The sequence below is a fragment of the Ursus americanus genome, chromosome 24, assembly GCF_024610735.1.
Source record: "Ursus americanus isolate L20-20 chromosome 24, mUrsAme1.1.p, whole genome shotgun sequence".
NCBI classification, from domain to species: domain Eukaryota; kingdom Metazoa; phylum Chordata; class Mammalia; order Carnivora; family Ursidae; genus Ursus; species Ursus americanus.
The window spans coordinates 42833958-42854565 of record NC_142150.1 but is presented as its reverse complement, the minus strand read 5'-3'; the positions used below and the strand labels follow the sequence as shown (position 1 = coordinate 42854565).

At 56.9% G+C, this 20608-nt stretch overlaps 1 protein-coding gene across 2 annotated transcripts in view; it reads right to left on the bottom strand.

The window, feature by feature from the left end:
• The window catches only part of LRP5 (LDL receptor related protein 5), a 99174-nt gene that overhangs the window by 20336 nt on the left and 58230 nt on the right, over positions 1–20608 (bottom strand). For both annotated transcript variants that reach the window (XM_087855088.1, XM_045775615.2), the window contains 6 exons: positions 11790–12006; positions 9415–9704; positions 7689–7915; positions 6186–6370; positions 3572–3895; positions 2331–2530 (listed from right to left, as the gene is read on the bottom strand). In XM_087855088.1, coding sequence (XP_087711214.1) covers positions 2331–2530; positions 3572–3895; positions 6186–6370; positions 7689–7915; positions 9415–9704; positions 11790–12006 — 1443 coding nt within the window. The remainder of the gene's footprint in view (positions 1–2330; positions 2531–3571; positions 3896–6185; positions 6371–7688; positions 7916–9414; positions 9705–11789; positions 12007–20608) is intronic.

Here is a 20608-nt window from a genome sequence, read left to right as displayed (position 1 = left end):
GGGAGCGAGTGTTTAGTGGGGACAGACTTCCAGTGCGGGAAGATGAAGATGACAGAGCTCTGGAGATGGTTGGGGTGACAGCAGTGTGACGACGTGAGTATACTTAGCACCACTGAGCTGTATACTTGAAAATGGTCAAAACGGCAAATTTTATGTTATGTATATTTTTTAAAGCTTTTTTAAAAATTTTACTTATTTGCCAGAGAGAGAGCGCGCACAAGCAGGGGGAGCAGCAGAGGGAGAAGCAGGCTCCCCGCTGAGCAAGAAACTGGATGCGGGACTCGCTCCCAGGACCCTGAGCCGAAGGCAGACACTCAACTGACTGAGGCACCCAGGCGTCCCAATGTTATGTTTACTATAATAAAAAAAGTTTACTGGAAAAACAGTTTAGTCAAGTAGATGATAATTTAGAACATCATCCCTAGGCCAGGGGGGAGGGGCACCCGGGCGGCTCAGTCGGTTAAGCGTCTGCCTTCGGCTCAGGTCGTGATCCCAGGGTCCTGGGATTGAGTCCCATGTCGGGCTCCCTGCTCAGCGGGGAGCCTGCTTCTCCCTCTCCCTCTGCCCCTCCCCCTCCATGTGTGCGCTCGCTCTCTCGCTCTCTCTCTCTAACAAATAAATCTTTAGAAATAAATAAATAAAATGAAACCTCATCCTTGGGGGTAAGGGGTCCCTCTAATGAAGGATCAAAGCCACCAGAAGGTGGAGCTTAGCAAGACTCACAGGGAGAGAAACAGATGTTTCCCAAATTAAGTAGAAACCCAGAAGGTGTCCCTAAAGGACTTTTCCTTCAAAGTCTCTCCCTGCTTTTGCAGGACACCAGGAAAGAACACCTCTTGATGAGACGCTAAGGCAATTTGCGCCCAGTACCTTCCTCGGCAGGGAAGCCACGAGCCATCAATTCACACTTCCCATCCTCCAAAGCACTGCGTGTGACTGTCACGTGCGGGAAGGGATGAAAGGAACACATTCCCACCATTCCACCAGGCTCTGCCCCCCCCCAGAGAAGACACCGCAGCTGCCCAGGCTCAGCTGGGACTTTTATCACCAACCAAGGACACAGACGGCAGGGGACGGCTTGTCCACACTGTGCTGTCGCTGGAGCTCTGTCAGAACCAAGGCCCAAGCCGGACACACAGCGCTGGCACCCAGGTCAGGGTGGAGAACAGCCAAGGGAACTTTGCAGACACAAAAATCATCTGGAAGTCTCCACTGGCAGCATTTCTCTGCGTCGTCTTGTAACAGCACCAAGTTTCCACCATGATGACGTAAGGTCCTACCCTGACCACGCCACGGAGAAAGGGAGCACTGGGTTCCGTGCCTTCTGTAAAAGGGGTCCTCGGAAACTGGCAGGATGAGCCAGCCATGTCGGTGAATGCCACACTAACGGGACGCCGGCCACAGCCACATGGAGACCCCGAGTGGGCCCCAAGGCTGCCGTGACAATGTCTTATGTGGAACAGGCCACCGAAACCTAACACGAAAGCAGTCAGTTCTGCTACAAGAAGCATTTTGGGAAAACTCGTACTTGTTCTGGGCAGCAATTCACTGGGGCCAGTCTGAGCCTAACATGGATTTTGCATTTGCCAACGCACGATTCCGTCCATGAGAAACACTAGGGGAATGCGAGGACGGCCCGCAGCACCCCGCGAGCCACATGGGGACCCCTCCGGCGCCCTCTGCCTCCCGTGTGCCACGAGCCACGCCTGCGCACACTGCGCGTGTAAATCCCCGCCCCACCTCAGACAGGCCACCTCCCGTGGGGTCACACAAACCCAGAGCTGCGGCCCTCCGGCCCCAGGCCTCGGCCAGCTTCAGGTCTCTTCAAGGTCGCTAGGAGTTTTGTCTTGAATCATTTACATATGCGGAAAGGCACACCTGTATCTACGAGGTCCCTATGTTTTCTTCACGTGTCCCCGACGCGAGTTCTGAGTGCTGTGCACCCCGCGCCCTTGTCCCACAGCCCTGCGGTTTTACTGTGACTCGGCACGGTGCGGTGGGGTTTAGGAACGTATGTGTTTCATTATATCAAAACTGACTCTACAAGTCCAATGAACTAAGAATAAATCCAGAATAACCAACACCAACTAGCCTTGCACAAAACCACTGTGGAAAGAAAAAAAAAATCCCATTTCTACATATAATCACAATCTAAGGGTTTCACGCTGCTTGGGATTATACCCTGGGATGGCGTAATTAGAGCCCAGATCGTGGTTGACGCAAGCCGTGCTCTGTTGGCACCCCCCTGCTAAGCAAAAGGGGGTGGCAGCCTGGAAACGGGTGAGCTCCTCGCGGGAGTGTCCCCCGTGTCCCCCAACAGGCACACTTGCCTGGGTCCCGTCGTCCTTGGCCCGCTTAATGTTTTGGCGCCCATCCACCCAGTAGATGAACTTGTCCAGTGGGTCATAGTCGATGGCCTTGACGTTCCTCAGCCCGTGCAGCGGCAGGATGAGGTCCGGGCTGTGCTGGTCGTCGGGGATCATGCGGCTGATGGCACATTTCTGGCTGAACAGCAAGAAGGCGGTGGGTGCTAGAATGGGGCAGAGAGACGAGGGGGCTGCGTGTCAGCGTCCGGAGCCCAAGACGGGGTCGGCCGGGAGGGACGGCGTTCCGCCTTCTCGTGAGAGGCCGACGTACATGTGTACCTACTCAGAGCACTGGGGAAAACTCTGGAAGGACATAAAGCTCCTTCCTGGGGATGGACAGGGCGGATTTTACTCTCCACGTTCTATGTGCCTCTGCTGTTTCGATATTTCATAAGTGTGTGAACTATTTTTAAATCGATAGCATTTTTAAATTATCAAGACTTAAGACAGAAGGAGGGTAATGCTAGTAAATATCACATATTTACTAGCATACCCCCTCCCATAAAGCACTTACTGCTTGGAAACCGTATCATTCGCCGTGGGCGTATGTGTGCTCGCGTGACCTGCTGAAACTGAATGAACTGAACTTGACGCGCGTGGGGGGAGGGCTTTAGGGGGGTGTCAGCGAGCCAAACTGCCTACGTGCAGAAACTGCACTGCTGAGAATGTGTCGGAGGCAAGAGATAGAGCCACTGTCTGAGAATTACAGTTGGGTGGTTTGAAACGAAGTCATGGCCCCAGGTCTGCCAGCCGCAAGAGCAGAGACTCAAGTTATAGGCATCCCCAGCGGTGGTGGGTGACTGCATCTCTGCTTGACCGTTTAAGGTGATGGCCCCCAGGGGACCACAGGACCAAAGGGAGCACAAGAGTAGGGAGGACCAAAGGGAGCACAAGAGTAGGGAGGCCCAGGCTGGGTAGAGGACCTGTTGCTTCATCAAGACACAAGTACACGGGGCAAGCTCTCAGCTGAGACATTCCACAGAAGGATCCTTGGATATAAAATCCAGTCACTGGGGAGAGCCCTCACTCACAGAGCCAGGCCTGGGCTCCAGGTAACATGCAGCTTTATGCAGTGTGCAGCCTACTCAACCACCCATGAACACCAAGGTACCTCCAGACAAGAGTCTCCTTTCTGCCCCAGCCCCCGGGCCAGCCTGATCTAACACGGGGGGCGGGGGGCGGGGGAGGCACCGCGAGACACTTACGGCTGCAGTTGCGGCTGCTGGGGTCTAGGGTGTAGTGGGAGGCACAGCCACAGCGGTGGCCGCCAGGGATGGCGAGGCACAGCTGCCCACACTGCCCGTTGTTGTGCATGCAATCATTGAGGCCGTCCTGGCGGGAGGAGTGGAACACCAGGATGTCCATCACGAAGTCCAGATGGCCCTGGATGAGGGTGCGGTTCCGGCCGCTGGTCTTGTCGGCCCTCTCGATGCTGTGCAGGTTCCAGTCGGTCCAGTAGATGTAATCGCTGTACTGCGTCAGGCCGAAGGGGTGTGGGAGGTCGTCGGCAATCACAACGCGCTCCTGACCTGCGTGGACACGCACGGGCACCGCGTCAGTGACACGCGGCCGGGCCGACTGGTTCAGAGCTGCCTGGCAGCCTGTGTAAAGTCCAAGTGTTCCACCACTTTGGAAAAGAAGCAGGGACGACTGCAGCTGGGGGCCACCTGCCCTGTGACCGGGCAAGTCCCCTCCTATAGCACAACAGAAACGCACGTGCTGTCCACTCCCATTGCGGACTATAATGTGTACGGGGCCACACCCCGGAAACAACCCAGACGTCCATCCGTGGTAGAGCGGACGGAGCGCCTGCGCGGCGCAGGCAGTGAAGCATCTGCCTTCGGCTCAGGTCGCGATCCTGGGGTCCTGGGATCGAGTCCCGTGTTGGGCTCTGTGCTCGGCAGGCAGTCTGCTTGAGAGTCTCTCTCCCCCTGCCTCTCCCCAAGCTCGAGTGTGTGCATTCTCTCTCTCAAATAAATAAATCTTTTTTTAAAAAATTAAAAAAATTGGGGCGCCTGGGTGGCTGATCCCGGGGTCCTGGGATCGAGTCCCACATCAGGCTCCCTGCTCCGCTGGGAGCCTGCTTCTTCCTCTCCCACTCCCCCTGCTTGAGTTCCCTCTCTCGCTGGCTGTCTCTCTCTCTAACAAACAAATAAAATCTTTAAAAAAAGAAAACAAAAAAACAAATAAACAAAAATTAAAAATTAAAAAATCAATTAAAAGGGGGGCCCAGCTGGCTTAGTCCGTGGAGCATGCAACCACTGAATGGTCGTGAGTTTGAGCCCCACACTGGGGGTAGAGATTATTTAAAATCTTAAAAAAAAAAAAAAAAATCAATGAAAAATTTTGAGACTAGAAAAAAATACGCCAACATGTCACAAGTGATTATCATGGGGTGGTGAAAATTATGAATAATCACTGTTTCTTCCTGTGTTTCTGTGTTTTCAAAAATGTCCGACATTGATTATTTTACCGCCAGAAACAAGGCAGTTATTACATAAAGATGCTCCCCAACAGCCTCCATCAAACATACACTCACGCACGTGCCCCCGGCCCCGCACCAGGAGCGGACCCCCAACGATCAGCCTCGATGAGTAGCGCTTTCAGCCCAACCGCCTCACTTAGTTCTGCCCACGGCGGCTGCGTGAGGAAGGTGCCATCAGTATCAGGGAGCCGAGGCTGGGTAGGTTAAGGCACGGGGCTGAGGTCACGCAGGAAGAGGCAGGGCCAGGACCGCGCCCCCACAGCGAGGCCCCTGTCGTCAATGTCTGTCGCATTAAACAGAAAGCTCGCTAGAGCAGAGTGACAGCCAGGCCCACAGCACGTGGCCACCCTCTGTCTGCAGGGCCGTGCAAGCATCCGGGGCTCGCACCGATTTCCACCCCAGTGCGCCTTCCCTCCAGGGCAGTCAGTGAGCTTAATTATTTCAGGCAGCCTCTCGTAATTCACTGTGGGGCTGGCATGGCTCTTGAAGACAAGTTCAAACCTTCCTGTTGGCCTCAGAAACCTGGGTAGGCAGCGTGCAGGGCAGGTGCAGCCCGCCCTGAGCAGAAACCAGGACACCAGGGTTCCAGCTCTGGCTCTGCTCACACAGTACCTGGGACAAGACATTCAGCCAGCCTATGCCTCTGTTCTCTTACCTGTAAAATGGGCACAACCACACCCATCACAGGGGGGCCGGAGCGGCGATCAAAAAATCAAATTCTCTCCATCACATGGTGCAGCCCTATCACCCGGTTACCCAAGAGAGCTAGCACGGCCACTCCCTTCCACAGTAGAAAGTCGAGATTTGCACGTCCTGTGCCACTGGTGGGAGACGTGGAACGAGGTATTTTTCTTTTTTTTTAACCTAATCCCAGGATGTTGGGTGCGGCCTATGACTGGATCGGAGAATAATGCCCAGCACACAGTAGGTGCCCCGGTCAGATGGAGATGAACTGTGTTAGCCCTGGAGTCTGGGCAGCGCTCTGTGACCTTAGGGAAATCCTGTGACCTCCCTGGGCCTCAGTTTCCCCATCAGTGAAAACCTACGCCATATTAGAGCCCCGGCGCAGGGCTTAGCTGGGCCCCGGCTCTTGGTAGCTGTGCAGGAAGCAGCTGTCCCCGGGGCCTCTACTGACGTGCCTATGGCAAGGGCACCGGAGTGGAAAGTGACAACCCCCAGGAAACAAACTGGATAAGCAGCCAGGGCTGTGTCCACACTTCCTGTGGGGCTTCAGGGCTCATAGACCAGAGGGGTCGGTGCAGTGGGGGCTGGGAGGTAGCCGGCGCCCCAGCCCAGCAATGCCCCCGCCCAGCAGGACCCCGCCTGGCCCTCACCCAGCATGTCAGATGACTCGATCATGTTGGTGTCCAGGTCGGTCCAGTAGAGACGCTGGTCCGCATAGTCGATGGTGAGGTCGTTGGCCCGACCCACCTTGTCCACCAGCGTCATGCAGTTGGTCCCATCCATGAAGGCCCGCACGATCCTGGGTTTGCCACCCCACTCGGTCCAGTAGATGTAGCTGGAAGACACAGGGAGGGCAGGGCGGGCTCAGGGGCATCCGCTCTCACTGTAGGGCAGGGGGACACGATCACCACCGTCCTCAGCATGGCCCATTCTACCCTGGAGAAAGCTGCATTGATGATGTCCCTCCAGGAAGCGGGAACGGGGTGACACCCTGGGAGGCCCCCACGACCCTAACACCCCTCCAGGTGCTGTCACCGTGCTGCCTCCTGAATTCCCACAGCAGCTCACCCGCAGGGTAAGTGCGAACATATCCGTTTACAGACCCAGACCGGGGGCACAGACGGGGTGACCTCGTACTAGAACTCCAGGTGGCATACTTTCGTCAGAGACAAATGCTAATTAAGCCGGACAGTACGCCAGGGTGACAGGGGAAGGCAGGATGAATGTGGGTGAATCAGGACATACAGTCCCCTTACTCAAAAGGGGCAGAAGATAAGAATCCGAGGCCAGCAGGCGCTACAGGGCCAGGATCCAAACCCGGCTTTCCTGCTTCCAAAGGGTCCTCCCTCCTTCTTCCACAGCGCCACGAAAGGAACCCCCGTTCCAGAACCATGTGCCTTCTACCCGCCCTTTGGCTAAAACTGGGCCTTTCCCTCTGCTTTGCCGTCCTGCAATCTTTCCTTCCTAACGGTGTGCGACAGGCAGCGTCTGCGGTACACCGTACACACCATGGATGCGCTGGGGGCAAGCACTGTGTCCCCAGCAGAGCCAACTGGTGCAGAGGGAGACTCAACCCTGGCCCCTCTGGCTCTGTGCCCAGGGCGGGGCCCCCAGGCTCCTGACGGGTAAAGGCACGTGCCTTGCGGGCCAGGTGGAACCCTGCCTAGGAGGCCTGCAAGGAGCCCTTTCTGAGCACGCTGGAGTCCAAGGCCCTCAACGCCAGCAACACGGGGTGAGGGAAGGAGCCCAGCTCTGCTCTGCCTGCTTACGTGACCCTCGGTAAGTCATTCAGCTGCTCTGAGGCTCAGTTTCCACATCTGTAAAATCAGGGACAGAGACCCTTGCCCCTTGGAGTCCCCTCTCGATGCTGCATTGAGACAACTCGGGTAAAAGTGCCCAGCAGGGCACCCAACACAGCAGCCACCCCTCCTTCCTTCTGCTCTGGGCCTCAGTTTCCCCTCTGTGAAGTAAACTAGATACCTCCATGGGTCCTGCCAGCCCCAGGCACCTCAAAGCTAGTGGCGGTCAGGGCTGCTCTAATGAGAGGGCCAGCTGGACAGCCACCCCCTCAGCCTAGGGTCGGCACACGCGGGCTGATGTACGGAAGCGGGAGGGGGGCGGGGACACGCGTGACGAACAAAAACGGCTCTTACCCTTTGGTGGGGTCCAGGGCCAGCGACCTGGGGTTGTCCAAGTCCCTCCACACGAGGACCTGCCGGAACTGTCCATCCAACCGGGCCACTTCGATCCTGTTGGTCCCAGTGTCTGCCCAGTAGAGGTTCTTGCCTACCCAGTCGACGGCCATACCCTCGGGGTAGTCGAGGCCAAACTCGATCACGTGCTCCACGGAGCTCCCGTTCATGAAGGCTCGGCTGATGGTCTGGGGGCAGGGGAGGAGGCAAGGGCCGCGGGTTAGGAGCCAGCAACTACTGGCCACACGTGGCGTCAGATCGCCAACGTTTGACAGTTTTTCAATAAACGCTTGAAATGCAGCAAAATACGACGTTTTTAGAAAAAAAAAAGGAAAATAATTAAGTTTTTATATTTACATATGTATATCACATAAAGATAGGCCCTTTCATCCAGTAATCTTCGCCGTGAAGTTTTATCCAAGGGAACTGATAAAAATGCAAGAGATGAGGAGTTACGGAAACAACACAGAGGTGCTCGCGATCGTGCATTGTTCAGAGCGGGGAAGCTGGAAGCCACTAGAACATTTAAAGGAAGGGAATGGTCACATAAACTAGGGGCTATCTGTGCAGTGGAATACTTCACCATCTAAAGAACTGAGTTACAGAGTTCCTAACAGCGTAATCAAATACCCCTTACAATGTGAAGTGAAAAAACCAGGATACAGAATCCTCTAGAGCCCCTGACGGGCTCATGACCAACACTGACATCGGGAACTCCCCTGAAACGTCAGCCGGGGTGGGGGTGGGGGTATGAGTGATTTTTATCTTTACTTTTATTTTCTTCTTTATACTTTTCTGTCTCCGCCCTCTTTCCCCAGTGAGCCCCCATGACTTTAAGAATCAGGAAAATCTTGAATCTACCTTCGGTAGAATAAAAGACAAATGAGTAGGTTACCCCTGTTGTCCGGTACTTTAGAACAGAGGCCAGCAAACTCTTCCGTCAAGGGGCAGAGAGCACATCTTTAGGGTGCAAGGGCCACAGATCTGGTGCAACTACACGATCCAGCGGCACAAACGCAGGCGCGGACAACCCATAAACAGATGGGCACCGCTGTGTTCCAATAAAACTTTATTTACAAAACCAGGAGGCCGGCCCACGAACTAGTCTGCCAAATCCTGCTTTATGAGAGGAAAAGGCCCTCTATGTATTCCTGTATATTCAGGCCACACATAATGACAGCACTTGCCACGCAGGTGGGCACCGCCGAGGGAGTGAATCCGAAGACCGTGTCTACTTAGAACGAGACGTTTCACAGATCCACGGTCACTCCAGAAAAGCCCATCTGTGTGTCTCGCAGATCTGCTCGTTATCATCGCTCATGTTAGTTTATTAAAATAGTTTACTCATATTTTATTATTGTAGATCACGTTACAATAAACATTACAGCCCTTTCTTTCCTTCCTTCCTTCCTTCCTTCCTTCCTTCCTTCCTTCCTTCCTTCCTTCCTTCCTTTTGTTAAGTAGGCTGCACGCCCAGTACGGAGCCCCACATGGGGATAGAACTCACAACCCCGAGATCGAGACCTGAGCTGAGATCAAGAGTTGGACACCTAACCGAATGAGCCACCCGGGCGCCCCTAAACGTTACAGCTCTGTAAAAAAGAACCTGAAAGTCTCCGAGGTGGTGCTGTCACAGGCAAGGCGCTCGCAGCCAAGCTGCATGCGTCGGACGTCTCACAGACCGTACCTTCAGGCTGACGTCCGTCCAGTAGATGTGGTTGTTGGACACATCGAAGTCCAGCGCGGAAGCCTCCTTGACGCCCGTCAGCGGGATGGCCACGTCATTGTTGTTGGTCTCCAGGGAGATTCTGTGGATGGCGGCTCTGCTGGTGAACACCAGGAAGGCCTCGGGGACGATGCAGGTCTTCAGGTCGCTCAGTAGCTCCAGGCCGATGGGGCAGCCGCACTTGGTCGCGTGAGGCGTGAAGAAACACAGGTGGCTGCAGCCCCCGTTCCTGTCCGCACACGGGTTGGTTCCTGGAAGCAAGCACACCGGCTCTAAGCCTTGGCGCCTCGGCGCCCAGCAGAGACAGACGTGCACGGATCCACGGCCACGTGGGGCTCCACCTCAGCCGGATAGCACATGGGGACACCGGGTGGGGGTGACAGACGCCGACGTCCTCCCCTGCGACGGGGAAGGACAGAAACAATGACGACACGGCTGGCTCTGGGCCCGGGGCCACCCAGTGCCTGTGAACTCGGTCCGTCCGCCCAGCAGCCTGGGAGGTAGGAGCCACTCCCACTGCTGTTTTCCAGTCGCAGCAAGCGAAGCCCAGAGGCTGGTGAAGGTGACATGGGCAGGAAGCGGCACAGGTGTAAGAATGCCACGTGATGGCACAAGTCGCACACACGCGCACACACACTGCAGCCCTGGACTTCGGGCCCGCTGACCGGACTGAGCGCCGGGCTGGCCCTCCCAGGCACCAATGCCCTGCCGACTCAGACTCGCCCAGGCCCGCCAAAGGGGTCTCTTCACCGTTAGAGCAGAGCACTTAGGGTGTTCATTTATTGTCGGCCAGCCTGTTAATCTCACTCACCTCCTGAGGCAGCGGTAAAATGGGCTTTAACGTAGTGTTAAGTAGTTCGGCTAAAAAAAGAACCCCTTCCCCATCTCTCTGTCAGTCCTGAGATGAGAGAGAGGGATGAACCCAATTTCTCAAGATAAAGCACACACGACAGACACATCTTTTTTCTTACCTGTTGGGTTTTATTTTTTGTTTTTTTTTTTTAAACCGTCACTCACAGGCCTCACCTTCCAGGGTGGATAATCAGCATGTTCTAAAAGGCGACTGTGACTAAGCTTATCGGTCCCATTGCCTCTTTATCAGGAACCCAGGTCGCTGGACGGTAAGGCCCGTCCCAGCGACACAGACACAGCAGCTGCTCTCAGCAGCCCCCCCCGCCACGGCTCGCCTCCACCTTTGAGCAGCTGCCCCTCAGCCTGGTCAACCTTGCCCCCACCTGCTCCCTAAATTCCAAGCTCAAGTGACCTCCCGTGTGTGTTAGAGCCAGGCGTCCCTACCATCCCAGCTGGAGCCACTGCCTGCCAGTAGAGCTAAGAGTGTCTCACCGTCTAGACTGAGAGACTGGGAGCTACCCGAGGACAAGCACTGGATCCTCTCTGCTCATTCATTCATTCATTCATTCACCCAGGAGAGGTCTGTGAGCTCCCCGATGTGCTGGTGCTGTAGGAGGTGCAGAGGCCCCCACTGGGAACAGAGCCCCAGCCCGCATGGAGCCCGCGGTCCTGCCCCCACCACACCTGGACTCTACTCTCTCCAGGGTAGCCTGATGACCCACATTTGGAATCATTTTCATAAAGAGACAAATCACGTTAAGCGAGCTTTTTGCAGATCCTGGCTTTTAGATAAAAGGTGTGTATTTGGGGTGCCTGGGTGGGTGGCTCAGTCGGTTAAGGATCTGACTTCAGCTCGGGTCATGATCTTGGGGTGCAGGGATCAAGCCCCACATCAGGCTCTGTGCTCAGCGAGGAGCCTGCTTGTCCCTCTCTCTCTTCCTCTGCCCCTCCCTCCCCTCATGCTGTCTCTCTCTCAAATGCATAAATACAATCTTAAAAAAAAAAAAAAAACAGGTATGTGTTTGAAGGTCCAGCCTGGCCACACTGGACAACAATCACAGCCACCCCAGTGATGAGGCTGAGGCAGACTGGAGTGAGCCCCGAGCTCAGCCGCATCACTGATGGGGCCATGCGTCCCTCCTTCTTCCCAGTGTAAATGGGGCAATGCTGTAATTAGAGTAGGGGGTTGCTTCGGGCACGAAGGCTCTTTGCCAGAGCCTGGCACACAGCAGGCACTTAACAAACATTAGCCGTGATTATAATAATTATCACCAGCAGCGCCCGTTCACAACCCCTACCCAGTCAATATCCCCGGCCGAGATGCCACGTCCATTCCCACCTGTCCTTACCCAGATTTCACCATATCCTGTCCCGCCAACCCCCGGGGTGGGCGCCCGTGGACTGAAGGGCAGCCATGAGCCCACTGCTTCTTCCTGGTGCCAGTTGGCTTGGCTCACCCGCGGCTGGAGGCTGAACAGACTCACCGACAACCTTGGCCACGTTCACGGCCTTCAGCCCCATCAGGTCGGGCAGCTGGTCGATGATGACGTCCCGGCTGGCCTTGACCTTGTGCACACGCTCAATGCTGCGCCTCTGCCAGTCGGTCCAGTAGATGAAGTCCCCCAGCAGCGTGAACCCGAAAATGTGTGGGAGCTTGTCCTCCAGGAGCGTCCGCCTCTTTGTCCCGTCGACGTTGATCACCTGCAGGAGAGCAGACAGAGGTAAGAACTGGCCTCGGGCCTGAAACGAGACCCGCTCAACGCCTGGGATGCTCGGCTCTGTCTGTACCCTGTGAGGCCATGATACGAAGCTAGGTGCCGTGGCTCCCTGGCAGAGCTGGACGAATGACGTTTTCTGGGATGGGGCTGGTTCAGGGCTCTCCCGCAGCCTCCCCTAGCTGAGCACGGACACTGTGCTGAGAGGGCCAGGCGAGGCAGACGGCTGTCCTCTCCCTTCCCGTTGGGGACTGACCAGCAGTGGCTGCCTGCAGGACCGAGGAGCAGGTCTCAGAGCAGGTGCAGGCTCTGATAGCCACGTCCGCCTGCACGCAGCACCGGAAGGCTTCAAATCACACGCTCAACGTGGACTGGAGTTTCCAGAGGCTGCATTACTAACACGCGTGGGCCCTGGGCAAGACCTCCCACTGGCCTGTGGACCGATGCCTTGCTTGGTCAGGACCAGACGGACTCTGAGGGCACTTCTGGCCTTGAGTCTGAGCCCGTCATTCTTAAGACGCTTCCCACCCCCCACACACTAGTGGCCATTGACTCTGAGATATGAAAGCAAACTCTTTTTCTTGAAGAATCGGTGCTGATTAAAAGCATTAACCACAAAAGCCACAAAGGAGAAAACCGCTGCCAGACGTAAAAACGCCTTAACCAACTGAAACACACAAGTGGGGTAACATGGGATTCCGACGACAGATGATCCTACAGCGGTTTATGCTGAAAGGAAGACTCGATAAAACACCATGTGGAGATTCTCTGGCTCTCAGGCCAGGATGAAAGAGACATGACAAGTCCCAACAGGCCTTGGGACGATATTTCCAGCCAGACGATATTTCCAGCTCCTCAGAAAAGCGACAACCCCTGTGTTTTGCAGGCGGTGAGAACAGAAGACAGATCAAATTCATGCTGAACAGAAGAGACTTGGGTCCTCTGCTGTAGGACAGCGCAGGACAAAGCTGCTAGGTCACCCGGGAGGGGTGGGCAGCTCTGGGCCAGGCCCAGCAAGCCCCTGCGCCCCGTGGACCTCAGTTTCTCCACCTGTAACTGAGGGGAGCAGCTGACGTCATCCAGGCAACTTGACCAAAGACAGAACAACGCCTGGGCCCCAATCTGAGGCAATTCAGGCAGAAGTGGGGGCATCGGCCCAGGTATAGATCCTGAAAGCATCTCCCCGCAGGGGGTTCCAACGCACTGCCCAGGGGAGAATGCGGGATGGGGGGATGCCCTTGTACCAAGAGCTGGGGAGCTGCCAGCCTCACCTGGAGGGAGGAGCCCAGGTTGTACGGATTTGTGTGTTCATTTCCGGGTACCACTCCTGGCCCCTCCGCGCTCCGTGCAGTAAATGGCAGGTGAGGGACTAACTCTTCCAAACGGTTTGGGCACCGGCCCTCAGAGAACGCTCAGCTCAAAACTTGTCCCCAGGAGGGGGTCTCATCCTGGGCTCGTGGCCTAGGAGGTGAGGTTGGGAGAAGAGAAAGACTATCTCCAAGAATACATCCCCTCAGGGGTGGGGCTCAAGCAAGGCCTGGGGACCCTTGCTCCTTCCTGGGCTCCAGATAACGGGGGCCGCGCCGGGGCGGGGGGGGGGGGGAGAAGCGGTCCACACCCGCAGGACATTCATACCAAGAAAATCATCCACATCTAGAAAAAAAGACTCAGCTTTAATGCACCAAAATGTCACCACCACCTCTGTAAGAACTCTCCTCGTCCTTCGGTATTTCCATATTTTCTCAATTTTCTTTAATAACTGAATTCCAGACATAATAAATACACGTTCTATTGAACTGAGGCAAGGAAGTACCTTTTTCCTGGCTCAAGAACAAGGAAAACAAGCCCACGGAGGACGTGGGGCCAACAAGGGTGACGGTGCCAACTGGCAGCGCCTCCTCTCTCCCCGCCTCTGCCCCCTCCTTGGCTGCCCAGCTGTACCCACCGCGAGCGCAGGATCCCCTCTACTCGGAAGCTGCTCCCCCACCCCGCTCCCCTTCCACACCAACTAGAGAACCCAGGAAGCACCTCGCAGGCTCTCCATCAAGACTCTAACACTTGAGAAAAATACACGAGCCCAAAGTGGTTTTCTATGGAAGCCTTCTATTTCAGCTTTCAGCGTGAGCAAATCCAGCCCCATCTGTAAAAGTAACCCTGCTGGACCAGGCCTTTCCCCAGTCCCAGAGCACCCGTGTGGCCTGTCTACAGGGAGCACATGCATTTCAACATCCCAGCTTTCCTACAGCCTGGAGAGGAGCCGAGGGTGAGGAGACGAGACGCGGGGCACGTGTCCATCGGACTCCTGCAAGGGTAACGCGTCCAAACAGAATTCAGGCATACCGGAATCGAATTTGCACACCCAAGAAAGCTGGAACCAGGGGAGAGTATGGGAGTCAGATTTTCCAGGTCAGGGGCTGGCAAACTCTTCCTGCAGAGGATCATAAATATTTCCAGCTTTGCGGCCATATGGTCGTGCAAGAGCAACCGCAGAGTGTGTGTTAAGTGAGCGAGCATGGCCGTGCGCCAACAGGACGTCGTTAGTGCAAGAAACAAAAATAACTTTGTGGACGCGGAAATTTAAATTTCGTGTCATTTTCACACGTCATGAAATACTACTTTACTTTCGATTTTTTCCCATCATTTAAAAGTGTGAAAACCACTGTCATTTTGAGCGTGGTAAAACGCAGGCAGTCAGGCGCACAGGCTGTAGAGTCTGACCCCTGCCCTAGAATCGAAGCGCTTGTGCCCTCGATTTTCAGGAAAGGAAACTGGACGTCTCTCCAAGAAGTTATGTCAAAAACGACCACGCCAGATGCCAGAGATGCCCGGGGCCAGCCTTGCTCTCTCTGACCTTTGGCTTCCGTCCTCCTGCGCTGGGCCGCCTCCGCGCTCCGTGCCCGGGTCTGGGGTTGGGGAGGGGGCGGCAGAGAGGTGGGACGAGCAGAGCAGACCCCTGCAGGTCCCAAAGAAGCCCACCCTCAGCGGCGCTCGGAGGGGCAGCACCCACGGAGGTCCACAGGGAGGCCCACAAAACGGTGGGCCCCAGAAAGCCACCATGCGGAGAGATAGGAGCCCAAGACCAACGCTTTGAAAGCACACGTTTCAAGGGAAAAGGCTTCTGTTTTCTGAAGGAATGATTATCACAGGCAGACATAACCACCGAAATTAAAACTGCCCTGGTTATGTTGTTTCACGGAACAAAAAGATCTTAAACACACACTCGTGTGCACAGGCACACGGCTCAGCTGCGCGGGAGCCCCATGCCCTCACTTCTTCCCTGGGGGACGAGGGACACAGCCACCAGGCCTTGTAACCACCACTCTTGTGCCGAGCATTCATTCTGGTTGTACCGGAAGTCCCCTCCATCGACCCAATACGTGTCAGGAGCGGGGAGACAGAGATGTATGTAACTTCTCAGTCTGTGACTTATCCTCAGCCCGCCAGCCCGCCCCCCAGGTGCGTGGATGGGGTACTCCATCTGAGAGCCAACCCTGGACGGCAGATGTCACTGTCCTGGCCAGAGTGAGACAGCAGGGGGCCTCAGAGAACCCAGATGATCTGGGGGGACCCCAGCAAGTCCGTGGCAAGCCACGCACAGGCGACGCTTCCTGCCGCAGAAACAGGCTAAAGAGCCTGGGTCGGCCTGCAAGACCCCTGCTTGTTCCATCCTCGAGTCCGAGCAGCCCAGAGGGAAACGGCCGAGGATGAAGCTTCAGAAAGACTCAAAGGGCCAAGACCAGTCCCTGCTCTGAGTCAGGTAACAGCTGAGACCACCCTCCACGGACACGTGTCACGATGTGTGTGCCCGGCTGCTTTAATGCTTTGCCTGTGTCAGCACTGCTAATGGGCGCGATTCCTCCCCCGTTCTAGAAACAGAAGGCAAGAGAATCTGCACAAGTGAGAGAAGGCAGGGCTGCGGAACAGACGCGGCTAGAGAAGCAGCTGAGGCGCTGTCCGGGGAGCTAGGCTGTCACCCCCGCCCCCGCCCCAATCCCCTCCTCGGCGACCCTCTAGAGCGCGGACAGCCTGCGACGTGCTGCCGCTGCCCTGCGATGTGCTGCTGCTGTCCCGTTAGCCCGGGTCTGTCTCCCCTCTAGGGCACCTGCCCCATCAGGGTGCGGGTCTGTCTTTGCGGCTCTTCCAGCACAAGGCGGCCACTGTGGATGCTGGGGAGTAAACAGGTGCTCGCCAAGGGGTGCGGAGGGGGCTGGGGGGACATGATGGGAACTCTGAGCGGCCAGGGGAAAGGGGAAGTGGGAGCCACAGACAGAGTGTGGGGCGGGCCCCCTCAATACAGACCCGGTGTCCTGAGTCCATGCCCACCGTCAGCATGGAGACCCTGGGCAAGCTGGACCCGAGAGCTCCCGTCTGCTTTGGGGGCCAGGGCCACTCACAAACAAGTGGTGGTGACGGTGACGATGCTGACGATCTGTACGCTAAGCCAGAGCGCGAGCTCTGGACGGGCGTCGAAGCTGCTGCAGCTTCCGGCCAGGAGAAGCGGCCTCCAGGCGGGAACCGGGATGTCAGCATTTTGCAGAAGGTGAATCGTCCCCATGCACGAGACCACAGCACGTGGCAGAAGGTAAGTCTGGGCTTCCGAGGGAGGGGGCAGCTGGGCATGTGGGCTCAGAGGGCGCCTGGGAGGGAAGGAGCTGCCTGGGGGCGGGGGCACGTTGGGCTGTCGCGAGCCTGGTGTCTGCCAAGCAGCAGGAACAGAGGCAGAAAGGGCCTGGCGTCTGCCGGGAGCAGGAGAGAAGTGCAGGGCCCAGTGGCCACTGGGTAGAAATAGCTTAGGGAGACAATGAGCCCTGGTTGCTTTTATGAATCCGGTTGACCCTTGTGACATGAGACCTAAGACCAGCAGCGGGGCAGGGGAAGGAAAGTGCTCTCGGGGTGCGGAGCCCAGCAGGGCAGGGGAGGGGAGGGAAAGTGCTCTCGGGGTGCAGAGCCCAGCAGGGCAGGGGAGGGGAGGGGAAAATGCACAAGCAAATGGTGGGCCGTAGGAACGCTGGAGGCCTGGTCCTGAGGGCACGGCTGTGGGAAGGGCTGCACACGAGAACTAAGGGCACCCATGAGGCAGGACCCTCCGGCCCAAGGGCTCTAGCCCCAGGAAGACAGGTAAGGAGGTGTCCCAGGGAATTCCTAGCCCAGGAGGGTGGAACATGAAGCAGAGGCAGCTGTGAGGACACAGAAGGGAATGGGGGGCTGCGTCCATGGACCTCAGCCCCCACCCACCCCACGTGGCTCTAGTCTGCAGGAGTTGGGGAGGTTGGGGGCACCTCCCAGAGTGAGCCTGGAGGGAGCAGCATAAGCCCACCCCCACTGGGGGAGCCACCCCGCCACTCCCAACTGTCACGATGGCAGCTAGCTGGCCAGCTGAGGGGCTGCCCTGGGGGCGGGGCTGAGCCTGATGTCCAGGACAGCTGTCACAGACAAGGCCAGCGGAGGCCCCACCTGCAGGGCAGCCCGCGATTCGGCCTTGTTCTGTAAGTCGCATCTCTGCGCCGCTAGTGCCATCCAGATGGATCCCCGTTTCATCAGCCCGGCCTCTGCAGACCTTTGATCTCCTCCCAGTTCATCAAGGGATTAGCCACAGCTGCCCTATCAAGTCCTTCTCGGGGGGCCTGGTGGGCGGAACACGGGAGCCCGATTACCTCTTCAAAGGGGCAGCCAGTTTATCACCGTCTACAGTTCCTTTCCTCCAGCGCCTTCCCTCTGCGTTCAGAGCCAGGCCGTGCGCACAACAGGCCACACGGACTCCGTTCTCGCCATCAAAGGCAACCGTGCGAGGCAGGCCCGAGGCCAGCACTCTGGCTCCTTAGCACGTGGCCCGGCCGTTCCATGGTCACTGAGCATAATTTCTTGGAAACATTACCACTGCTAGAAGCACGTCCTGTTGCTGTCCTAGCCCCGTTTACACCTCTCCTGACCATCCCTCCCACCTGGAAACCGAAAAGTAGACACGGCCCCTGGTCCCTCAGTGGTTCCCCCGGAAGCCCTCGGAATCCTCTGTGACCTCCAGCACTCCAGCAGGGGCTTCTGCACGAAGCTGGTGGCCTGACCCGAAGCTTGGTCCTGAGAGGCGCACCAGAGGAACCACTGTTGGGCACACGCACCAAGGGGGCCCGGGCACCTAGAACAGAGCTGGCGCTCACCAGGTGCTCAGCGGCAAACCCCGGCACCCGAGAGCGAGGGCCAGGAGGCCACAGCAGGAACACGGAGGCAAGGCCCCTAGCACGCTCGGGCCACCTCCAAAATGTCCACCCCTGTGTCTGGGGTATTTCCGCCCTGGAGAGAATGCTGGAGCCTGAGAAGCCAGCACGACCCGAGAGCACCCGGGACTTACCTGGGACATCTCCCACTGGGGGGAAATGACGCACTGAGTTTACATGGAGGACGGTCTCCATGTTCGTGCACGTCAGCAGCCCCACAGCAGGGAAGGGGCCGAGGGGGTGTCCAGCACAAACCCTGTGGCTAGGGTCAGCCCCCAATGCACGGGAGGCGGCAGCGACGGTCCCTGCTGGTGCCGGCATTCCCAAACTGTGTGCCACCAGAGCCCAAGCAGGGAAAGAAAGGGACCCTCGATTGTGCAGTTTGAGAACACATACACGTCTACATTTCCCAAGTCTGCTGATTAAGATTCCTAAATACTTCTGTTCTGTAGCCTCTCTCTTCACACTTCCTGGTGATTAGCTCCAGACAGACAGGTAGCGTGCTCATTGTGCGCGTTCCTGGTTTGCCCGCGTAGCCTCCGTGCCGGCGAAGACTCCGTCCCTTACTTGGGGCCTCCCTCACCCTCGCGCTGCCATGCCGGACTGTCTTCAGTCCCTCTGTTGGTTACCCTCGGAACTGTGCTCCTACCTCTCCCCAGCCTCGTGCCACCTACCTTCTGTCCCTTCTGCTTAGCCGTTACCGAGAGGATAACGTTCAGATTCTGTGCGGAGCCTGACACTGTCTCCAGGCTTTGTGTGTGGATTGATTCTAAAAGTGGAAAATCAGGGGCGCCTGGGTGGCTCAGTCGTTAAGCGTCTGCCTTCGGCTCAGGGCGTGATTCCAGGGTCCTGGGATCGAGCCCCACATCAGGCTCCCTGCTCCGCTGGAAGCCTGCTTCTTCCTCTCCCACTCCCCCTGCTTGTGTGCCCTATCTCGCTGGCTGTCTCTCTCTCTGCCAAATAAATAAATAAAATCTTTAAAAAATAAGAAATAATAAAAGTGGAAAATCAAAACTCCCCACTAGCCTCATGACCCTGAGCAACGTACCGTCCCCCCAGACCTCAGTTTCTCATCCACAAACGGGGACCATGCCACATGCTTCCAAACACAATTGTGGGACAAACACACGGAAGGTGCTCAATGTCACCAGGAAAACGCAAATCAAACCCAGGAGACACCACTGCGCAGCCACCGGGACAGCTACGATCACGATAAAGGACATGAAACGTTACAGAGGCCGAGGCCGCGCTGAGAGCAGAACACTCGTCCGCTGCTAGCGGGAGAGCGCAGGACGGCGCAGACCATGGGCCAGTCTGACGGTTCCTCAGCGAATCACACATGAAATTCCTACACGACCCAGCAAATCCGCTCCTCGGTACGTGCCCAAGAGAACGAACAACAGGCGCTCAAACAAAGACTTGCACACAGAGCTCCGACAGCACTGCTCACGGCGGCCAGAAGGGGCAACAACCCGAACGTCCACCAACAGACGGGTGGATGACGTGCGGTCCATCCACGCAACCGAAGTTACTCTGCCATAAAACCGGAAGGCCGACGGGGGCCACCGCGCGGACGAATCCCGAAAACACTGTGCTGCGCGAGGAAGCCAGGCCCGAAAGGCTGCACGCCTGATGACGGCGCTCACAGGAAGTGTCCGGAACAGCCAAGCCCGCAGCGACAGACAGGAGATCCGTGGGCGCCGGGGGCTGAGGAGGGGAGACGGGACTGGCTGCTTAATGAGTACGGGGTCCCGGGTGACGAAAACGTTCTGGAACTAGGTAGCGGTGATGGCTGCTGTAGTTCAACACTGAATATATGAGAGGCTGCTGAACTTTAAAACGGTTAAAATGACCCCTGTAGATGACGTGTATGTTGCCACAGTAGACGACCCCAGCACCCTGCCGTGGGCGTACACGGAGCCATGCCTGTGACATGTCCGGCAGTGTCGACTAGACACAGGATGCGTCCCCAGCCCCCCAGCCCGCTCCCAGGGGTGGGTGGGGTCCATGGAGACGAAGCCTCGTCGGCTGACCCCGCCGGAAACCAGGGTCTTGCCTGCAGGCTCAGAGGCTCAGGAGAAACTGGCTTTAGCAACAAGGTCGTTTGTAGGGACTCTGACAGGAAACGGCCACTCTGGCAGCAACTTGCGTGGGAGAGGCATCGACCCAGCCCTGAGTCCCCTTCCAGCTCCTGCTCAGCAGCATGGCTTGAAACCCCGCGACACAGACACACATCGGTATCCTTGCTCCCATCCCCACCCCCGCAAGCTGCCTGGTGGGGGGCTCCCCGCGAAGCCAGGACAGGCGAGAAGGTGACCCCTAGGTGGGGATGTCAATAAGCGGTCATGTGACCAGAAGCAGACGAGGATGATCCAG